At 39.2% G+C, this 19,341-nt stretch overlaps 1 protein-coding gene and 1 pseudogene across 7 annotated transcripts in view; one reads left to right on the top strand and one right to left on the bottom strand.

The window, feature by feature from the left end:
* Arhgap21 (Rho GTPase activating protein 21) overlaps nt 1–19,341 on the bottom strand; it is a 131,600-nt gene that overhangs the window by 53,805 nt on the left and 58,454 nt on the right. For all 7 annotated transcript variants that reach the window (XM_055593878.1, XM_055593874.1, XM_055593879.1 and 4 more), the window contains exon 4: nt 18,035–18,059. In XM_055593878.1, the coding sequence (XP_055449853.1) occupies nt 18,035–18,059 (25 nt within the window). The remainder of the gene's footprint in view (nt 1–18,034; nt 18,060–19,341) is intronic.
* LOC129666653 (60S ribosomal protein L37-like) lies at nt 7,386–7,686 on the top strand (annotated as a pseudogene).

The raw sequence follows: 19,341 nt of genomic DNA, 5'->3' as shown, positions 1-19,341 counted from the left end.
TACAGGACCCGGAGGACCCGCGCTGGACTTACGTACATCTCCTCCCTGAGGACTGGAATTCATGATACCAACAGGTGTCACACAAACTTCCAAAGCAGAGAAACAACCAAGTCCTACTCAGATATGTATGATGCTTATAAACCACAAGAACCAGCACGGCATGGGTACACTAGTGGCACATATACCTTAGCAGCAACCAACAGCTCTCTAATTGGACTTAAGGCCAACTCAACAAGAGGGAAGTAACGCCTGGTACTAGAAATCTAGCCAAGTACCTGGGGATAGTGAAGTCATGGATCTTGGAGGAGAACCTATAACTGGCATAATCCATACCTCATTTTAAATATTTATTCTTATACCCACAGATAAGAGTAGACCTCACTCTTCATTAAGGAAACTTCTCTTTACAACAGATGAAGATCATTACAGAAAACTACACCTGATCAAAATGCAGATCTGTGAGGCTCAGTTCCAATAGATATATCTGCAAAACAACTCCTACACATAAGGCTCAGGGATCATTGCTGAAGAAGGGCAGAGAGATTGTGAGAGCCAGAGAACAGGATGTTTGCTGTGAGATCGTTCTCTCAGAAGTGTCAAAGAAGTTACAACCATGAAGCCTCACTAGCACGAATGCCTAAACATGAGCTGAATGAGGACAACACACAGAGATGCTAACGTGGAAGGGGGAGAACTCCTGAGTCCTCAATCACAGACAAAGAATTACAGGCAACTAAGGAATACCGAGAGTGGGAGAATCAATCTTCTCTATCACAGAGCCTCCAATTGACTATCTAATACCAAATGGTCAGTCTTGAAAACATATACATGAAAGTAACAATGAACAGACTGAACAGATTATATTTATAGATTTAGGGAAAAACACAAACACCACAAAATAACAACAGTTTCTACTACCAAAGAAAAAGAAGTCATGAATTTTAAATAGGGCAAGGAGGTAGGTATACAGGAGAGGGTGAAGGGAAGAAGGAGAAAGGGGAAAACAATGTAATTATATCATAATCTCACAACAAAAATTAAAAAAAATAATATTTGTAAGATTTAGTTTGTTTTTAAAAAATCTAAATTCTTTTTATGTACTCATTTTCTTTACATAGTTTTTAACTATAAGGAAAAAAAAACTATAAGTCTTACACACTGACAAAAAAGAGGAGCAGAATGAGTTCCTCTTCCCAAGTGACTCTAGCATGTGTCAAGTCAACATAAAACTAACCACACACAGCAACCATTTTACAGAAAACAGTATGAAGCTTCCTAAAAAAAAAAAAAAAAAAAAAAAAAAAATCCATAGCCCCTGCTGGTCATACACTGAAAGACACCGATATCAGAGGATGAGGTGCCATGCTTCCTGTTTGTGGTACTGCTGGCTCAGGTGGCCCAGGAACGCACCAGCAGGCTGATCTCCAACGTAACACAACCCTGTCTCAGATTCTCAAGGGCTAGGATTACAGGCACGAGTCACTACATCTAGCTATATAAGTCACCTTAAAACCCTAACAGACACAAACTGCCTAAGGTTAGAAATATGCATGCATTATGTAATCAAACACTGAAGCACAACAGAGCGGAAAAAAAAGTAATTTATTAAATCAAGGTGTTCTCCATATTCCACTCAGGATATGGTTGTTCAGAATGGTTGTTGGAATACTGAAGTTTTACCTCCCAATCTGCAGATCTGACAGCTTTAAGAGTTCCTGATCTCAAACTGCAATAATCTCTGAATGGGATCCGGATGTGACCTGTCATGTTTCAATCACAATTACATATACTATAAACATATATCCCCTTTTTGCAACCTGACTTTTAAGTAATGGAGTAAAATAAATAAATTTGTTTAGAACTTAAAGAGTATACTATGTTTAAAGTTGCTCACGTTAAACTTTTTCAAATCAGATACATCTAAGTTTTTTAAACTTTTCTTTTTTCTTTTTTTTTTTTTTTTTTTTTTGCCATAGGAATGTTTCATACAATCAGAACCAGAGAAGCTAACAGCACGAAGCCCCAGGAGCCTATGAAAATCTTGTTTCATTTAAGCCCACTCATATCCTTCTAAAGCTTTTTAAGCTAAATCTCAAATGTCAATTCATTTATAAATACTGTAAATGCTTTGGCAGGCATAGCTGAAAGATAAGAACTTTAGAAGTAACTTACAAGAAAATGAAAAATGCTTCAGTGGCTCTCTGAAGAACGAAATGTCGTTTCTCACAGAAGCCAAGCACAAACCAATCTTTTATCTCCTTAAATATCTACTTAACGCTAAGGACCAACACAGCCCCCAAAGCCATGAGACAAATTCAGAAAGGTCGCACATGTGAAAATCGTAAGACAACCCTATGTTAAGTTTATAACCAACTTTCTCATTCCTGTAGATCTACCCAGGTATATATTAAAATTCAGTGAGTTTATAGCGGATCTGTTAAGTTATATATTTAGGAAGTCTATATTCGACCTTCTCAGCTATATATGCAAATTCCGTGCATTTACAGTGGATCTGCTCAGCTTTATACTTGAATTCCATCAGTTAATAATAAATCTCTTCAGCTACATATTCAAAATCCGTGAGTTTATAATGGGTCTTCTCAGCTACATTTTCAAAGTCCATAAGGTTATAGTGGACCAGATCGGTGAGTTTATAGTTGATTTTTTAAAGCTATATATTCAAACCCTGTGAGTTTAGAGAAGAGAAAACAAATCACATGAAAACCTCAAGTGTGCAGAACGGCACTCAATCAATACCTTCTGTCTAATTCCAAATGCCACCCTGGAAAAGGCCAGCAGGACAACAGCCTGAAGCACTTCTGGGGTCTGTCTCCAGGCATAAAAATAACGTTCTTCAGGGACTGCTTCTGACATGCACTGATTGGCCTGCTCTTTGATCACCTCCCCCTGAGGGGGGAGCAGCCTTACCAGGCCACAGAGGAAGACAATGCAGCCACTCCTGATGAGACCTAATAGACTAGGATAAGAAGGAAGAAAAAGAAACCCTCCCCTACCAGTGGACTTCAGGAGGGGCATGTATGGAGAAGGGGAAGGAAGGAAGAGATTGGGAGGGGAGAAGGGAGGGAACTAAAGGGGGGATACAAAGTAAATAAAGTGTAATTAAAAATAAAATAAAATTTAAAAAAAGAAAATAATAATAATGTTCTTGTCCACCTGATCAGTACAAGGACAGGGAGGCAACAGAGAGCAGTGTGAGTGTACCACCAGCGGGTGTCAGGAGTGCATAAAAGTTTCAGTGCTATAGATCAGTAGAAACTCTGGGAGCATGTTCAAAGAGGACTTCCCCAGTCTCAGGCTGATTCTCTATTACAAACAGTGCCAAAGAGTGCTTGAAGTTCACATGTTAGGTGTTTGTTTGTTTTTCCCCTTAAGCTTTAGGAGTTTCTTAAATCATGTATCAGATCTAGTCACAGTCCTGTTCTTGATATGCTAGGCTATAATTTCCCTGACAACCTAGACAAATTTGTTACAACACTCTTAATCATAAGCAACAACTCCCAGTCTCTGAATTTGCTACTGTTCAACCCCTTGACAAGTTAGTAAGACTACTCCTCAGTCTTGTCCAGACCTTCCTTTGTGCACTTCAAGACTGCCAGCCTCCCTCAGAAATCCTTCTAAAATCACCTATAGACCCACATTTGAACAAAACGTACCAGCAACTTCAACCTCCTTTCCCCCACGACCTTACAAAGAATACAATTTGCCCACCTAACTACAGAGAATGACAACCACACCACAGGCCTTCCCCCAGTTCTTGGCCTATTAGTACAGCTGAATGAATCTCGTAACACAGTGAATTACTTTCTAAGTTCAACAAGTTCCTGGCGATGCTCAGGAAAGGCTCGTGCTGGATTTCAACTCCTGTCCCTCAAGGTGGCTCTTAAACTTTAACCTGTGATCCCTGCAGAGCAGGTCACACTGATCTGTCCCACTTCCCCGCACTTCTGCTGCTCTAGCCTCTTTTCTGTTTTTTCCCTTTATGATCAGTTTTCATTTTGAGGGGTTTCTCTCCCGTGTTCTGTCTCAAGTAAGGATTTGGTCCCCTGAGCCTTCTTCAGAGCCTTGATCCACAGCTCGGACTTTTCATGTACATACTTCTGTCAACTCTGAGAAGTTCCCTCCCAGAGTTTCCCTTCTTTCCCTTCCATGTGGCTGGCTGGTGCTGCTGTGCCTGTCTCACCAGGGCTTTCTGTCCTCGCTGATCTTCAGGCGCTTCTGTTGCAGGACAGACAAACTCATCACCATGCCACAGCCACCAATGCTGACCCTGCACATGCACTGATGTACGAATGTCCCAACACATGAATACCTGCTTTCCTCATCCCTGTTGGCTCTCCTTTCTCTGTAACTTCAATAATTTGTATATTTTGGTCGCTGTCCTAATGCATCCTCTACTACAAATGAAAAGTCTGTCACTGGCACCTTAAAATTACCACCTATTACCTAACAAAGTGCAAACTCAGATCTCTCTTCTACCTATTCTCTGATTTCTTTCCAATTCTTCTTTCTCTGGCCATTAGTAGCCATTATCTTTCCCGGCCCCATCTTTACCCTGTGTTTCCATGCTCTCTGGAAGGTTTCCTTATGCCAGGAGCTATTACGGCATATCTCCTGATGACTCCTAAGTGACCACTCCTCTGCTAAAGAACTCCAAACTAGGTTTTAGCAGCATCAGAAAAGCACCTTATCCTAATCTGAGCCCTGCTCCCTGGGGACAGGGATACGTGGCCCCTCTTGCACCATTTGGTAGCATGACTCTCCATGAGTCAGTAACCCACAACCAATACACAATCCACCCTGCCCACATCCATTTTCCTCCCAAGTCTAGGCAAGTATTACTTGTAAATGTCTCGGAAGTTTCTTCTGACATGCTGTTTTCCCTTCTTCCACAGTTTCATCTGTCCAGCAATAGTCTAACGAATGTCCTATGAACCTTTCCCTGGCAGTAAAATGATTTCTTTTGCCACAATCTTATAACAATTGTATATACTTTTATTTCTGTATTTTAAAAATTATTTTTATGTTTCCATCTTCTAACAGAGTATTAGTTTCTTGAAACCAGAGTGTCATATGTGTGAATTTGTGGGTCTGTATGTTTCTAATAAATGGATAGCAGAAACTATATTTTAAGTTTGAAGAGGGGGGAAAAAAAAGAACCAAAAGTCTGTGTCCTATATTTCAACTGAGAGGGGGAAAGGTAGTGAAATCCATGTGAGGTGATGTTATGGTGAACACTACAGAGTGAGAAGAAAAGGGAGCCTGAAAGGCAGGGCTGTTTTTATTAAATGGTTGAGGAAGTCCACTGTATCAGGTGACATTCGATCAACACTCTGAGGGAAGTGAGGTTAGAGGCCATGGTGCTTCCTTCCATGCAATCAGCTTAGTGTCTGGCTCATGGGACAGACTGAACAGATGTTTGCTAAGTGAATGAACAAACAAGAAATGTATTTCTTAGTTTAATGTACTCAGCATTTAGCTGTAAATATTTCTGTTGTTTTTATACCAAAGATGAAAAGTTACCTGCCAAACAACAAAAACAGGAGCTGTAATTCCTACAATTAACTTTTATTAAGTTAGAAATCACATACTTTCTAGGTAGGCTAGCTGGAAGGCAATTAGAAACAAGAACAAGGCAATCCAGCAGAGTGATGTCTGTGATCCAGGTCACAAGTTATAGACAGCTTAAAATCACCTAATTACAGGGCTGCCCAAGGCAGGCAACATTCCTAACAGAAAATATCTGCAGAGCTCAGAGCTAGGCTTTACAGACTGCTCAATCTCTAATAGTCATTTCTTTCTAGTTCTTTTATAATTACATCTCTGCCAAATATCACTGATCATTTCTCTCTGAAGTTATCCTTCGTGTTTTATGAAGTATTTAGAACGCTTTAAGAGATTTTGAAATCATATCTAATTTCTTGACCACCAAGTTAACTTCATGTATTATGCTTTTCAAGTCTTTAAGTCTACTCCTAAAAATGGGATTTCTAACATCTGCTTTAGTCCAGCTAATTCCTTTCATTATAGATTACCATTCATCATTTTTAAATAATAAAGATTTTCTTTTAATTTTTTTCACCTATCAGTTTGTTTTACAGAGTATAAATTTCTATGTAAACCCAAGATTGCCCTATTTTTATTATTTTCTCAATACACATACTTAGTTATTTGAAATATGGTTTCTAAATCACTAACTGCCACTAACCCTTAACTCACAGAGACTCTAGGGAGTAAGAAGGGAGACACAGAATTAGTCCCCCACCCAGCAGCACACGAAGACTGACATACTCTGCAGTGTGGGTAATCATCGCAAAGGAACAGTACTACTGTAGCCACCACAAAGGTGTCAGTGTTCTTCCCTTTACTCAAAGATCACAGGTACACATAATCTCCTACTATGCACCCGGTATCTAGTCACTGGAAATTCAGCAGTATAAAACATTTCCTATCCTTCATAATCTTTACTCTGGGAAGAATTCATAGAAATTATTTAAAAAACATACTGATAGCTAAGTGTGTGGCTTTGCAGTCAGTGCCTGACTTGGGAGGCTGAGACAAGAGAATCAAATTTGAGTCTCAGAGTTCAACAGCAGCCAAGTCAACATAAAAAGATACTGATTCTACAAAAAAAGGAGGAACGGTGCAAGGGTTGGGTTGGGGTGGGAGGAAGAGGAAAGGAGGAAAGAGACAAGCAAAGAGGAGGGAGTAAAGAAAGAGGGGGACCCCACACTGAACAACTAAGTATTTTACTTTGCGTAATCTAATAACCAAGTTTTTCTTATTTCCTGGTATCGAACTTGTGCTAGTGCCACATTTTCTCTGAACTGGTATATCAAAAGGCCGAAATTCTCACCTAACTCCCCGCAGGCATGAACAATCAACAGGCTGCTTCTCAACAGAAGGGATTTCCCAGTGTGTTTTTAATGAATGTATCTTTACTCTTACTGTGAAACATTTCCTACACAATAGCCCTTCAAAAAATTGGAACTGGCTATCACTTTTCCATTAGCTTCTTTATTTCAAGCAAAAGTATAAAAATCCAGCCATTTTATTTAAAAAGTAAAGAATTTTTTTTGAAGTCCAGAAAAAAGTAAATGTAGACAGTGACAAGATGTGAGGAGGAAAGACTATCCAGAGTCCCAAGAAGCTTCATCAACTTCACCCAGCATCAGAGCCCTCAGCTCCGCAGCAGAGACATAAGCAGAGTTTCCAAGCTAACTACTAAAAGAATGAGACTATATTACTAGACATATCAAGGAGAAAGCATGAAGGAGAAATAGCTTTAATCTAAAACAATAAATTTATAAGAAAGTCTTAATCAAACTTCTTATAACAAAGATTAAATAAGAGTTTCTTTGGTCTCAGTGGCAGAAGCAAGATGATTAAAGGAACATCATCCTTTGGAAAGCATCGCAATAAGACACACACATTTTGTTGCCGCTGTGGCTCTGAGGCCTACTGCCTTCAAAGTCCACCTGTGGCAAATGTGGCGACCCTGCCAAGTGCAAGAGGAAGTATAACTGGAGTGGCAAGGCTAAGAGATGAAACATTACTGAAACTGGGTTGATGAGGCGCCTAAAAATTTTCTGTCGCAGATTCAGGCATGGATTCCGTGAAGAAACAACACCTAAACCCAAGAGGGCAGCTGCTGTAGCATCCAGTTAATCTTGAGGATTTCAGTCAGTCAGAAAATAAATGCTCTGGTTTCAAAGAAAAAAAAAAAGATTAAATAAGTGGCTGGAGAGATAACTTAGTTAAGAACATTGGCTGCTCTTACAGAGGACAGGGGTTCAATTCCCAGCACCTCCACAGTATCTAACAACTATAACTCTAGTTCCAGGGCTGTGGTTCTCAACTCATGGGTCACTACGACTTTCATAGAGGTTTCATATCAGATATATATATCCTATATATCAGATATTTGCATTACAATTCATAATAGTAGAAAAATTACAGTTATGAAGTAACAGCAAAAAGTAATTCTATGGTTGGGGTCAGCACAAGATGAACTATATTAAAGTGTCACAGCATTAGTAATTGTATTAAAGGGTGGCAGCAATGTGAAGGCTGACAAACACTGTTCCAATATCCTCTTCTGGCCACTCTGGGTACCAGATATGAAAATGGTATACAAACATACATGCAGGTAAAATACTCATATACATAAAACAAAATAAAAATAAATTTTAAAAAGGTTAAACAAAACAAACAAAACTCAAAATTTTTCATTAGCTATAAACATACAGCAAAAGCTAGCATCATGGTCAACTCTTTCTCACATAGATAACCAAAGGAATGCAAGACAGGGCAAATCGCATCACAATGTCTGAGGGCAGGGTAGAGATGCAAGGTGTTCAGGGCAGACAGCACGGCAGGCAGGAAAGCATCAAATGCTGACAGCTGGGGTGGAGAAAGGGAAGCCCAGCCTGTCAAGCATGGAGGTACTGCGCCAGCATCCCTCTGCAAGCTTGTGCAGGCAGCAGCTCACCAACCCTCAGAACTGCCACATCCACACTAAGCTTGCATGCACCCACTGCTGCCCAAAGCAAGATTCTTCCAGAAGATTGTTCCCTCAATCCCTCTACTGCTTGCAGACTTAGCTGATTCTTCCTTACAGCCAGACTGAAGTCTGAGGCTTTTACTAACAAATCTTCCCTTCACGTTTCTCCCTGGAACCAGATCTGTATCACTCTATCCTTTCCCTGTCCTCTTCAGATAGTTGTCCATTCTGATCACTGCCCCTGCTAACACTTTACATCTTGCTAGCTGCTGCTCCATGTCTGCTGGTCCCAATACACAGTCACGGAGCCCAGAAGGAAGAATCTTCAAGTAGAAAACCAGACAAAGCTGATGATGAGCACAACAGTACACACAAGCTTGGTTGAACAAGGTTGGTTTAACATCTAAAAATCCAATCAGCATATAGTTACTGTATCAAAAAATGAACAAAGAACAATCAAAGGATTATTCCAAAAGATACAGACCAATTATTATGACACACACACTACAAGATTCAACAAGGCAAGGACCGCTTTGTTTTAGGTGTTTTTGTTTGCTTGCTTGCTTTGTTTTATAAGATAGGATCTCAATGTGTATCCCTGGCTGTCCCAGAACTCAGTATGTAATCCATGAAGGGACTCCAGCCAGCACAAGCATAGCAAACACCGCTCTAGCAGGCTTTGCCCTCCTCCACTCCCTCTGCCTTGTTAAAAAACATTAATTGCATTTCTAAAACTAGCCCCCAAAGTCTTTCCCCTTATTTGGCCACTTCTTTCTCTGAGGCTGACCACCAAGGTCCAGCTATCAAAGTATTGAGTCTAGCACTCAAAAGCCCTTTGGCTTACCTAATTAGCGTGCCCAATTAAGATTAAGCACGTCATCCTAACATGGAGGTTCCCATTTTGCCTTTATAAACTGCCATTTGCCTATGAGCCATGGTCTGTCTCCTCTCTATCCAGAGGCAGTCAGTCCTTGGCCCCACAGCCACCTGGGGACAAATACTCCTTCCCCCTCTCCCTACTCCTCTATCTCCTGTCTTTGTCTTTTATTCTCTGCCTTCTGTTCCTATGGGGCAAATAAATGTGCTTTGTGCTGTGAACTTAATCTTGGGGGTATTGAGCCAACACAGATCTCTTATAGTTTAGGCTAGCCTTGAACTCACAGAGACACATCTGCCTCTGTCTCTGCCTCATGAAGGCAGGTACTTTTAAACATTTAAATTTTGTAAGTACTACTTATGCAATAAAAATTCTAGCAACTGAAAACCTAATTCTAAAACTTTTATAATACTACAAAATTAGTCGGGGCTCTTTTCTTTTCTTTTCGTGGTTTTAATCCAGCCTCATTCATGCTAAATTACTGAGGAAACAACTCTGAGTTCAAGCAAGGCATCTTGAACAAATGAAGACTAAGATAAAGGCTAGAACCACTTATCAAGCCACAGCAATCAAAAGCAGTGTTGTCTTGATGCAAATAAAATGACCAATGGGCCAGGCAGTGGTGGTGCACGCCTTTAGTTCCAGCCCTCGGGAGGTAGAGAAAGGTGGGTCTCTGTGAATTCGAAGCCAGCTTGGTTTACAAAGTGAGATCCAGGACAGCCAGGGATACACAGAGAAAACTTGTCTCAAAAAACAAAAACAAAACAAAACAAAACAAAAAAAAACACCAAAACAAACAAATACACCCAAAAAGACCAACAGAACAGAACAAGTATGATGTGTGTCTGTGAAATAGTAAATATTTAGGGCTTTGTAAGTACCTACAGTCTCTGTACTGTTCTTTCTTTCTTTTTTTTTTTTTTTCTTTTTTCCTTTTTAAACAAAGCTTTGAAAATACAAAAACATTCTTGGTTGGGAAGTTATATAATAACCAGCCACATGCCAACTTCCAGGACAGAACAAAGTCCAGGGCAGACCAACCCTGACAGATACTTTAAGCAAGGCAGTTTCCGCTACACTGAAACCGAAATAAATAAAAAGAAAAAAAAAAAAAAAACAAAAAAAAAACAACAACTCATCTTGGTCTCAAACCACACACCAAAATAATAATGATGTGCAAACTGCAGTTTTGATTCTGACTGATGAATCAAAAAAGCACCTCAAAGACAGACAGTAGGAGCACCATCACGCCAATAGATACAGCAGAATTTCTTACAGAGAACTCAAAATACTAAAAACATAGTGTCACTAGTTCAGACTGCATTAAAATGAGAATCTTCTCAGAATTAGTAAAAAATTTGAATGGCAAGGTATATGGACATCCATTACACATATGTAGCTACCAAATTCCCTATTTGGATATTCAAAAAATGCCTACAAGTACATAGTTAAAATGAACCTTTGATCAGCTTTTATCTTCTGGAAAATGTAAAGTAAACAAACAAACAAACAAAAAACAACTATCACCCATACCACTGTCCGTGCCAACTACAGTGACCAAAATCTGGAAAAGGCTAACATCCAGTAGAGTGGCACTGCAGAGCCACGGCAGTGCTGGGCCTGTGCAGCTGCGCTGGAAGCCGACCGTGCCGGTGCACCTCTGACTCAGCGGGGCCACTCCTACATATGCATGCCTCAGGATTCAAAGCAAGTGAAAGAAGGTTCATAGCCTTGTTCAAAACACTCCAACACGACTCTCCATAAACAGCAGAGCGAACAAGCACATATTCGTCAAGTCATCTATTGAGATGTACCTGTAATTTACAACTAAGATAAAATTCATTAAGTGCAAGGTTCAATTAGCTTAACGAATGTATATTCGCAGATAAGCATCGGCATAACCTGAATATAGTGTTCCCTCAGGCTGAGGACACTGTTCCATCTATGGGACTTGCCAAGTGCAAAACCATGGTTTCCACCAACAGCACTGAAAAACATCTTTGTTTTCTTCCCAGCCAATTCAACATGTGAGTTTAGGTCTGTCTTCCCTACAGACAATACAGACTCTTTTATGCTTTTAACTCATTTAAAATGGTTTTTAAAAAAAGCATGAGTAACAAAATAAAAAGTAGATGAACTAAATATTACTCAAAAACTACGCTATCAGGAGAATGAAGTGACAACATGGCCAATAAGAAAATTTCCTTCTGTTAACCCCTCCTCTAAAAAAGGGCATGAAACAAGAAAAATCCCAAACATGAAAAGAGCTTACAAAATGAGAAAAGTAAATGCAAACCATACATTGAGAGTGTAGAATTCACATGTAAAGAACTATAACTGAAGAAAAAAAAAACAAAACAAAAAAACACAAGTTCATTTTAAAAATGGGCAACAAGGGCCAGAGACATGGCTGGGTGATTAACAGCACTGGCTGTTAATTCCCAAAGGAACTGGGTTGGTTTCCAATTATCCACATGGTGGCTTACAGCTATCTGCACCTGCAGTCCCACGCTGTACCGACTTCCTCAAGGCAAAACACCTACATACATACATAACAAAACAATCATTTAAAAATAACTAAAAATGAGCAATGGACAGCAACAGATATTTCTCCAAATAGGTTACACAAGTGGAATATGTACACAAAAAGATGCCTAAAAGTATTAATCAGTTAGGAACATGCAAATCAAAACCACAATGAGATTTCACATCACACACATCAAGTTGGCTCTAATGCAAAAACAGAAAATAATATTTGGAGAGAATATAGAGAAACGAAGAGCCTCCTGCGTTGCATGGAAACATAGAAATGTTGAGAAGAAAACAGTACAAGCCATCAACTGCACTCCTACGTATTCATCCCAAACAACTGAAAACACAGACTCAAAGACCAGTGCATACACGTTCATAGGGCCCCAACCACAATAGCCATAGAGTCGAGAAACAGTCTAAATGTCTGTCAATGGATAAATGGATAAACACTGGTGTATGTGTGTGTGCGTGTGTGTAGAGAAAGATACAGACATGAAATGTTCCAGCCATAAAAGGTTAAGTGTTAATACATACTACACAGACTTTCCTTATTACCTCATAAAAGTGACAATAACAATTCCATGTATCAAAAACATAATTGACCCAACATGGAAAGCACATTTAGACATGAAGGCAATAAATATACCTTGTTCTTAGGCAGGGGCTCAACAAACAAAAGCCATTAACATGCTAGACTGTAAGGATGAGGAAAATTAAAGAATGTGTGTGAAACGCTATTTTGCACAAGCCAAACCTGAAAGCACAAACCAAAACCTGAAGCAGGGCAAGCCATCCATTAACAGTGTGAGCAATTCAAGAGAACATAACCGTCTTTCTTCTACACTTTCATGAGTGAATTCCACAAGCTAAGCTCTGAGAGGCCATGGCAGAAACTCAGAGGAAACTCCAGAAGCTGACTATTGTACCTCTTGTTAATCACTTAAATGTCTCAGTATGTCACCCAAAGGACACAAGGACTGCACACACCCTGGAGAGCTGCGCTGAGGACTAAGGACGCAAGCCCCAAAAGAGTGTGGTTGCCACCGCTGCTCGCCCATCTGCCACTGTCACCATCATGGTCATCTGCTTCTCCTACCTCCTAGAACATGCTCAAGACTAAGACACCATTAAGCAGCACTAAAAGTTAACAGAAAATATGCAACTAATACCTCTCCGGCTACATTAATAAAAAACAATCCAGTTAAATATGTCTCCTGTAAGGTTCAGCTAAGGGCTCCACAGAGCTCAGTCAGAATGCTGCATTTAAAAAGCAATGAAAATGTGCTTCTTTCTCATCCTCTGGCTATTATTGACCTGCCCAGAAAAACTACTTACAATACAATTTCATGTCCATACTTTATTGACATTATTCTGAAAGACTGTGCTTTCCAGAAATTGATGAAAATATAGCATAAAATAGGTTCCATCTTCTTAGCTTTTGTAAACTCCTTTTTCATAACTAAAAACGCATTTCATAGCCAGGTGCAGTGGCACCCAACACTCAAGAAGGCAGAAACAGGCCAGCATGGTCTACAGAGCAAGAGTCCAGAACAGCCAGGACTACACACACAAAAAAACCTGCCTCAGAAAACAAAACAAAACAAAACAAAACAAAAAGCATTTCACTGAAGCACACTTGTTTTCCACACACAGTGCCTGAGGTACATCTGCATTGAATGATTAACTGGTCTAATTCAATTATTTCCCTGGGAATTTAGAAGTACCATGAAGGAAAAAGCAGAAAGAAGGCATGATGGAGGCTGGAACTTACACAGAGAGGTAGGCACCTAGACACAGTCTAAACAAGATTTCCCAAACATGCTCTTCCCATCAGCCTGAAATTCAAGTACTTCGGCTATGCAGTTCAAAGTCTGCAGTGCTGTTGCTGTGCCACTCTGGCTCTGCTGGTGCCGGAGAGCTCCTTCCTCTGCATCTGGCCCATTCTGAGTCTCACCACTGTTCAACACTCTATCTAGTAAAGACTATAGAGTCGGAAATAACCAAATCACAGATGTCACAACTGAGACAATTTACATGGGTACCCCAATATTGACATGTTTGAAAAATGGAAATACAATGCAACTAAGAAAGGGAAATAATAGCAATAATCAACCTTGCTCCCATAATTATGAGTATTTACTCTAGAAGTTTAAAGGACAATGGAATGTCAACATGATATCAATTGTCCAAAACAACTATTCTCTTCAAAATATTCTGTTTATATGGCCTTTTCTTATATTACATCACTGTAAAGAAAACTAAAACATGTAAAATATTTTTTTAAAACATAATACCCAAGTACAGGATGAAAAAACACAAAAGCTGGGTAAGTTTAGATATTAGAAAATTAAATGCCATACCTGGGTGTAGTGGCCCATGCCTGTAATCCTAGCACTCAGGAGGCAGAGGCAGGTGGATCTCAGTGTCAAGGCCAGCCTGGTCTACAAAGTGAGTTCAGGACTATCAAGGGTCCACAGAGAAATCCTGCCTCAAAGAACAAAAATAAAACAAACAAAACAAAGCAAATTAAATACCCAGAGAGATTTCACTACATAGAGGAAAGAAAAAAACACCAAGCAAAGCCTTAAATTGCTTTACAGAATCTTGGCATTATAACAGGGTCTAAAAGTGTTATAATACAATTGTGGCAGTCATCTTTTCTTCAGTAATGCTACATTTTGACTCTGATCACTATACAGGAGCTGGGATTCTATTCCACTAAACAAAACTCATATGAGTTTTATAATATTAACAGACTTGGAAACACATTTTAAAAGGAAAACAAGACTGAAAAAAAATCGTAATTTTCCACTGAATTAAAACTGTAAGTATGCAAGTTGCCTAACAAGGGTGAACTCAAAAAACTCATCTATGAATATTTAATTGTTCAGGAGCAGGAAGGTTTTGTGTTTTTGTTTTTGTTTTTTTTTTTTTTTTAAATACAGAATACAATGTAATGGACTAGTTTAGCTGAAATACTACTACTATGCTTAGGCTAACGGGCTTTGTGGACTAGCCTGGGACCACACTTGGGATGATACATACAAGCCCAGCCATGAAAAGTAAAAATATAATCAGCAGGCAGAGCCCTGGAAACTTCTCAGGCTCAGGGAATTTTTTTTAGGTCCACAGCTAAACAGATATTCAGATTGTCACAGTTAGCAAAGTTTGTTTCTCGAAGGTATTTAGGGCTCCCTTGTCTTAATGTAAATTTTTTTTATCTTTAGGTATTCACAAATATGAAATCTTTCCTTATCTTAACCTTCTCTATGCACACTTCACAGGGTAAATTTTAAAATATATATGTATCTAATAATTCTTGGTTCTAAAGGCTAGAACATTTTTTAAAGGTAGAAATACTTTTGAAACAAAATTGAAGAAATGAGAAAAAAATACTTAAAAATAAGTCAACAGATACAAGTGTAAAAACAAAACTATGACCTTAGAGTATCTAAGATAACTGATTTGAAAAGTCCAGCTCCGCCATTCACATGCCAGGTGATGTGAGTGAGCTACTTTAGCTGATTTATCTACAAGAGAAGACTACTATCTCCTCCTCAGGGCGAAGAGATCCCTAACATGCACTCTGATGTATGGTCTGGATAAGTGTTCAAGTGTGTGCTACTGGCACACTCCCTTCCCCACCCCAAACCCAGCAATTCTTTTTCCACAAATGTGTCCTGTGTGTAACAGACCAGCCTCTTCAGGTGCTCTCAGACCTTCTCATGTTCTTCTGAGGTACAAAAGGTCCACACTTTCTAAGTTACTTTTTCCATAGGACATTCACAGCCGCTTGCCTACCTGTGAAATGCCAGCAACACCACTGAGATAACAAACTTGCCCACAGGCATACCAGTGTGCCCAAGGCACAGCACTGCTCCTGCCTGAGAAACCCTTTAAAGGAATTATATCCTGGGGATGTGAATTCATTGAAAAAAAAAAAAAAAAAAAAAAGAAGTAATTTGGAGCAACACTGCTGAAACTACTGTTGACTATATTCTCTTTGTTTCCCAGGACAGGGTCATGTAAGGCAAACTCAGTCTCAGCCTTCAGTGAAAACAAGACGGTATTTTTTTACAGATGATGTGCAGCCCTAACTATTCCTATTCTTCCTTGACTCTGGCTAGTGGAAAGCTCAAAAGCAAATTCAGCTTATCTTTGATAATGGTATTGGACCCACAGCAAAGACTTATCTATATTTTATCTCCTGTCATCCAATTAATGTTTTCACCCCAAACATCCCAGTTCTTTGAGAATTTCCTGTGTTTTGTATTTGTCCCTTCCCTAGACTCCTCCCAGAACCGCTCCCCCTTTCCTGTCCATCTAACTTCATTCCTTTTTAAAATTAACTTATTTCTTACTACATAACCTGTGTTTCTGTATGTGGTCAGCCCCTGTCCTTTTGAGAGCAGTATGGAATGGGTAATTATCCTGTATCCTAATGTTAGTGCCCCTCTCCACATTTTTTTTTCCCCCTAGGACCTGGCCCTTCCAAGTGTTTAAGTTTATTCTTCCCATTTAAAGCACATAACTACATCCAATCAGTTCAATAAGCTGTGGCAGATACATAGCCATCCACACACACACCTGGTGATCCTTTTCTATGTTTATTAAGCATTTCCCTTGTGACGGTCATGGCATTCTAGATGCTGTGGGTGCCCTATCTCTCGGCACATTGGCCTGACAAATGACAGGAATGTGACAGAGAACTCAAATGCCCTTTTCTCAAACTGGTGCTTATTCTGCCAGTCACCCCTGCTTTTGTCACACCAGGAACATTTGGAATTCATCCTAAACCCTGGTGCGTACCAGATGGTGACAGGAGTGGCCCATCTTGCACAGGTGACATCTATAATCTGTTTCCTGACCTATACCCTCAGATTATCTTGGACAGTACTGAACTAAATTATTTCCTTCTTATGCTAACCGTAAATTTGACAATTCTAGGACCCCAAATCAGGTTGGCAAATAGTGACAAAGATCAACTAATGCTAAGTGGATTATCCTTGAAATAGAAACAAACAAAATTACTCAGAAAACACACACACACACACACAGAGAGAGAGAGAGAGAGAGAGAAAGAGAGAGAGAGAGAACTGTTGGTACCAAAAATACATTTTAGACAATCAGGCAAAAGACACAGAATTCTTATATATTGATGGGAATGGAAGATTCACAGCATTTACTAAACATTACATAATGTTAAATTTATACTTGGTGCAAATGTGGTATTATTGGTAAAAGCGCATTAAACTCGAATTGGTGATAAAAAAGCATCAGACAAAACAAAATCCCAAAACACAAAAACAGGCAGATTCGCAACAATGTTGGGGTTGCAAGATACAACAAGAACAAAGGAGAGAAATAAAGACTGGAGGATTTTAGGGAAGATTCCTAACTAAATGCAAAGTAGCATCCTAGAACAAAACAGGGCTACTGGGAAAGTTACAGAAATTAAACACTTGTAGATAATACACTAATGCCCTATATCAACGCTAATTTCTTGCTTTTGTTCACTGTATCACAGGAGTGGGCACTTTTAAGAAGAGAGCACCAGATCCCTTAGAGTTGGAAACACATGAGTTTCTGAGCCAATGGGTCCTGGGAACCGAACTCAGGTTTCCAGAAGAGCAGTAACTACTTTTAACATGTCCCCAGAAATACCATTTGTAAGAGTCTATTTTATTGCATGTAAATTTTATTTCATTAAAGTTGACTGAAAATTAAAGAAAAACAAATCAGAATTAAGTGAATTTAAGTTTAGATAGAAGAAGAACCCAAAGTCACCTTGCTAAAACACAATACGCTCCTTCTCTGAAAGGAGCACTTAGTTTACAAAAGCTCCCGAAATAAGAACCTTGCAGAGTGTCTTTAGACTTGCACTGGATAAGTAATGAAAGCATTAGTGCTCAAATTATAGCAATCAAGTGACAGAATTCACAAAGCAAGCAAAGGATATTCAAGTCCCATGATTCACACACCTAAAAAAAACTGCTCTATACTTGAACTTCAAAAAAGAAATCACCTTAGTTGCTACTACCTCCACAATGGTGAAACCTGAACAGGGAAATCTTTAGAGAAAAAGTAAAGACTTTACGGCGTACCTCCTCTGTTTCCATTTTCTTCATCCTTCAAAATAAAAGAAAATACACATCTGAGTACCAATAGCAAACTCTTACCTGGTCACAGAAAAGCTAAATTTAAAACATATTATTGATGTATAACAAGGACCAATTAGAATCTTATTAACAGTGCCTTTGTCAGAAGGGTGGAACAACCCCAGCCGTGTAGTTCTGAAATACTGAGGTCTGTGGGGTAGCTATGGAAAGTGAGGTGAAGGAATCAAACAAGCTGACAGAGAGAGGTGGACGTGGAATTTGAGAGCTGGCTGGTCATTTTTTACTGCACTGCAGTGACCATCAAAAAGCTAACTGCTACAGATTTAAGTTCTTGTACTCAATTTGGAAGTTCATTTGTTTGGTGTTTTTAGGCTCTTCTGCCACGCTGCCTATGCCTAGCTAAGAAACTAGAAAAGCAACTTTAAACAGCTAGTATGGAAACAAGGCGAGTATTTGCTGAGCCTAGACCGAATCAAAGCTACCATGCACTGCAGAAACAAAAACGGAGCTTTGGCTGAAGGCTGGTAATTTATTACATAACTCTTGACCTTTATTTTGGCTGCCCAAATGTTGTTTTTCTTCTGGTTATAAGCTCTATTCTGAGACAAATCAGTTGCCAGCTAAATGACATAATAGAGGCATTGTTGTTATCAGTCGTACACTTTCTAAAAACTATAAAACACTGAAAATTGTTTTAAATTCTTTTGAGGCTCAGTGGTGCAGTGTAAGGCACTGTAAGGTCTACTACACACACACATACACACAGAGAATCTTTGTATGAACTGATAAAATTTCAGTATTAAAGTGAAAACTAATCCAGTATACTTCCCAGGGATAGCATATAAAGACCGAGACCTATGTGCACGAATTTCAGCAGCACTGCATGGCTATGTGGAACATCGCCGCTATCGGTTCCCATTCCAAACGCTTCCTACTTAGTGTCTGACAAGTGACGTACTCAAGGTCACAGAACTACTGTGAGCCAGAGTCAGAGAACAGACCCAGACTCCACAAATACTTTCTAATATATTTTTGACCTTTGCTGAGCAAGTTACTTTATAGAAATCATAATGCTTATATGCTTCTTGTGATCTAAACTAAACAAAATTACGCAGCTCTAACGTGTATCTGGCAAGTATGTAAGTAATATTATCAGAGCTCTTAAGATCAATAGATTCTTAAAATAGTCAGACAGTAGCCATACATAGATTTTAGGAAACCTGACTGGTAAATTTTAATTCTGATAGTAGTAATTATTAATAACTCTTAAGAGATATCTGGTGCCTTTAAAA

The sequence above is a fragment of the Psammomys obesus genome, unplaced genomic scaffold (genome assembly GCF_907164565.1).
Source record: "Psammomys obesus unplaced genomic scaffold, mPsaObe1.curated_primary_1811, whole genome shotgun sequence".
NCBI classification, from domain to species: Eukaryota; Metazoa; Chordata; class Mammalia; order Rodentia; family Muridae; genus Psammomys; species Psammomys obesus.
This window is presented reverse-complemented; position numbering and strand designations above follow the sequence as displayed.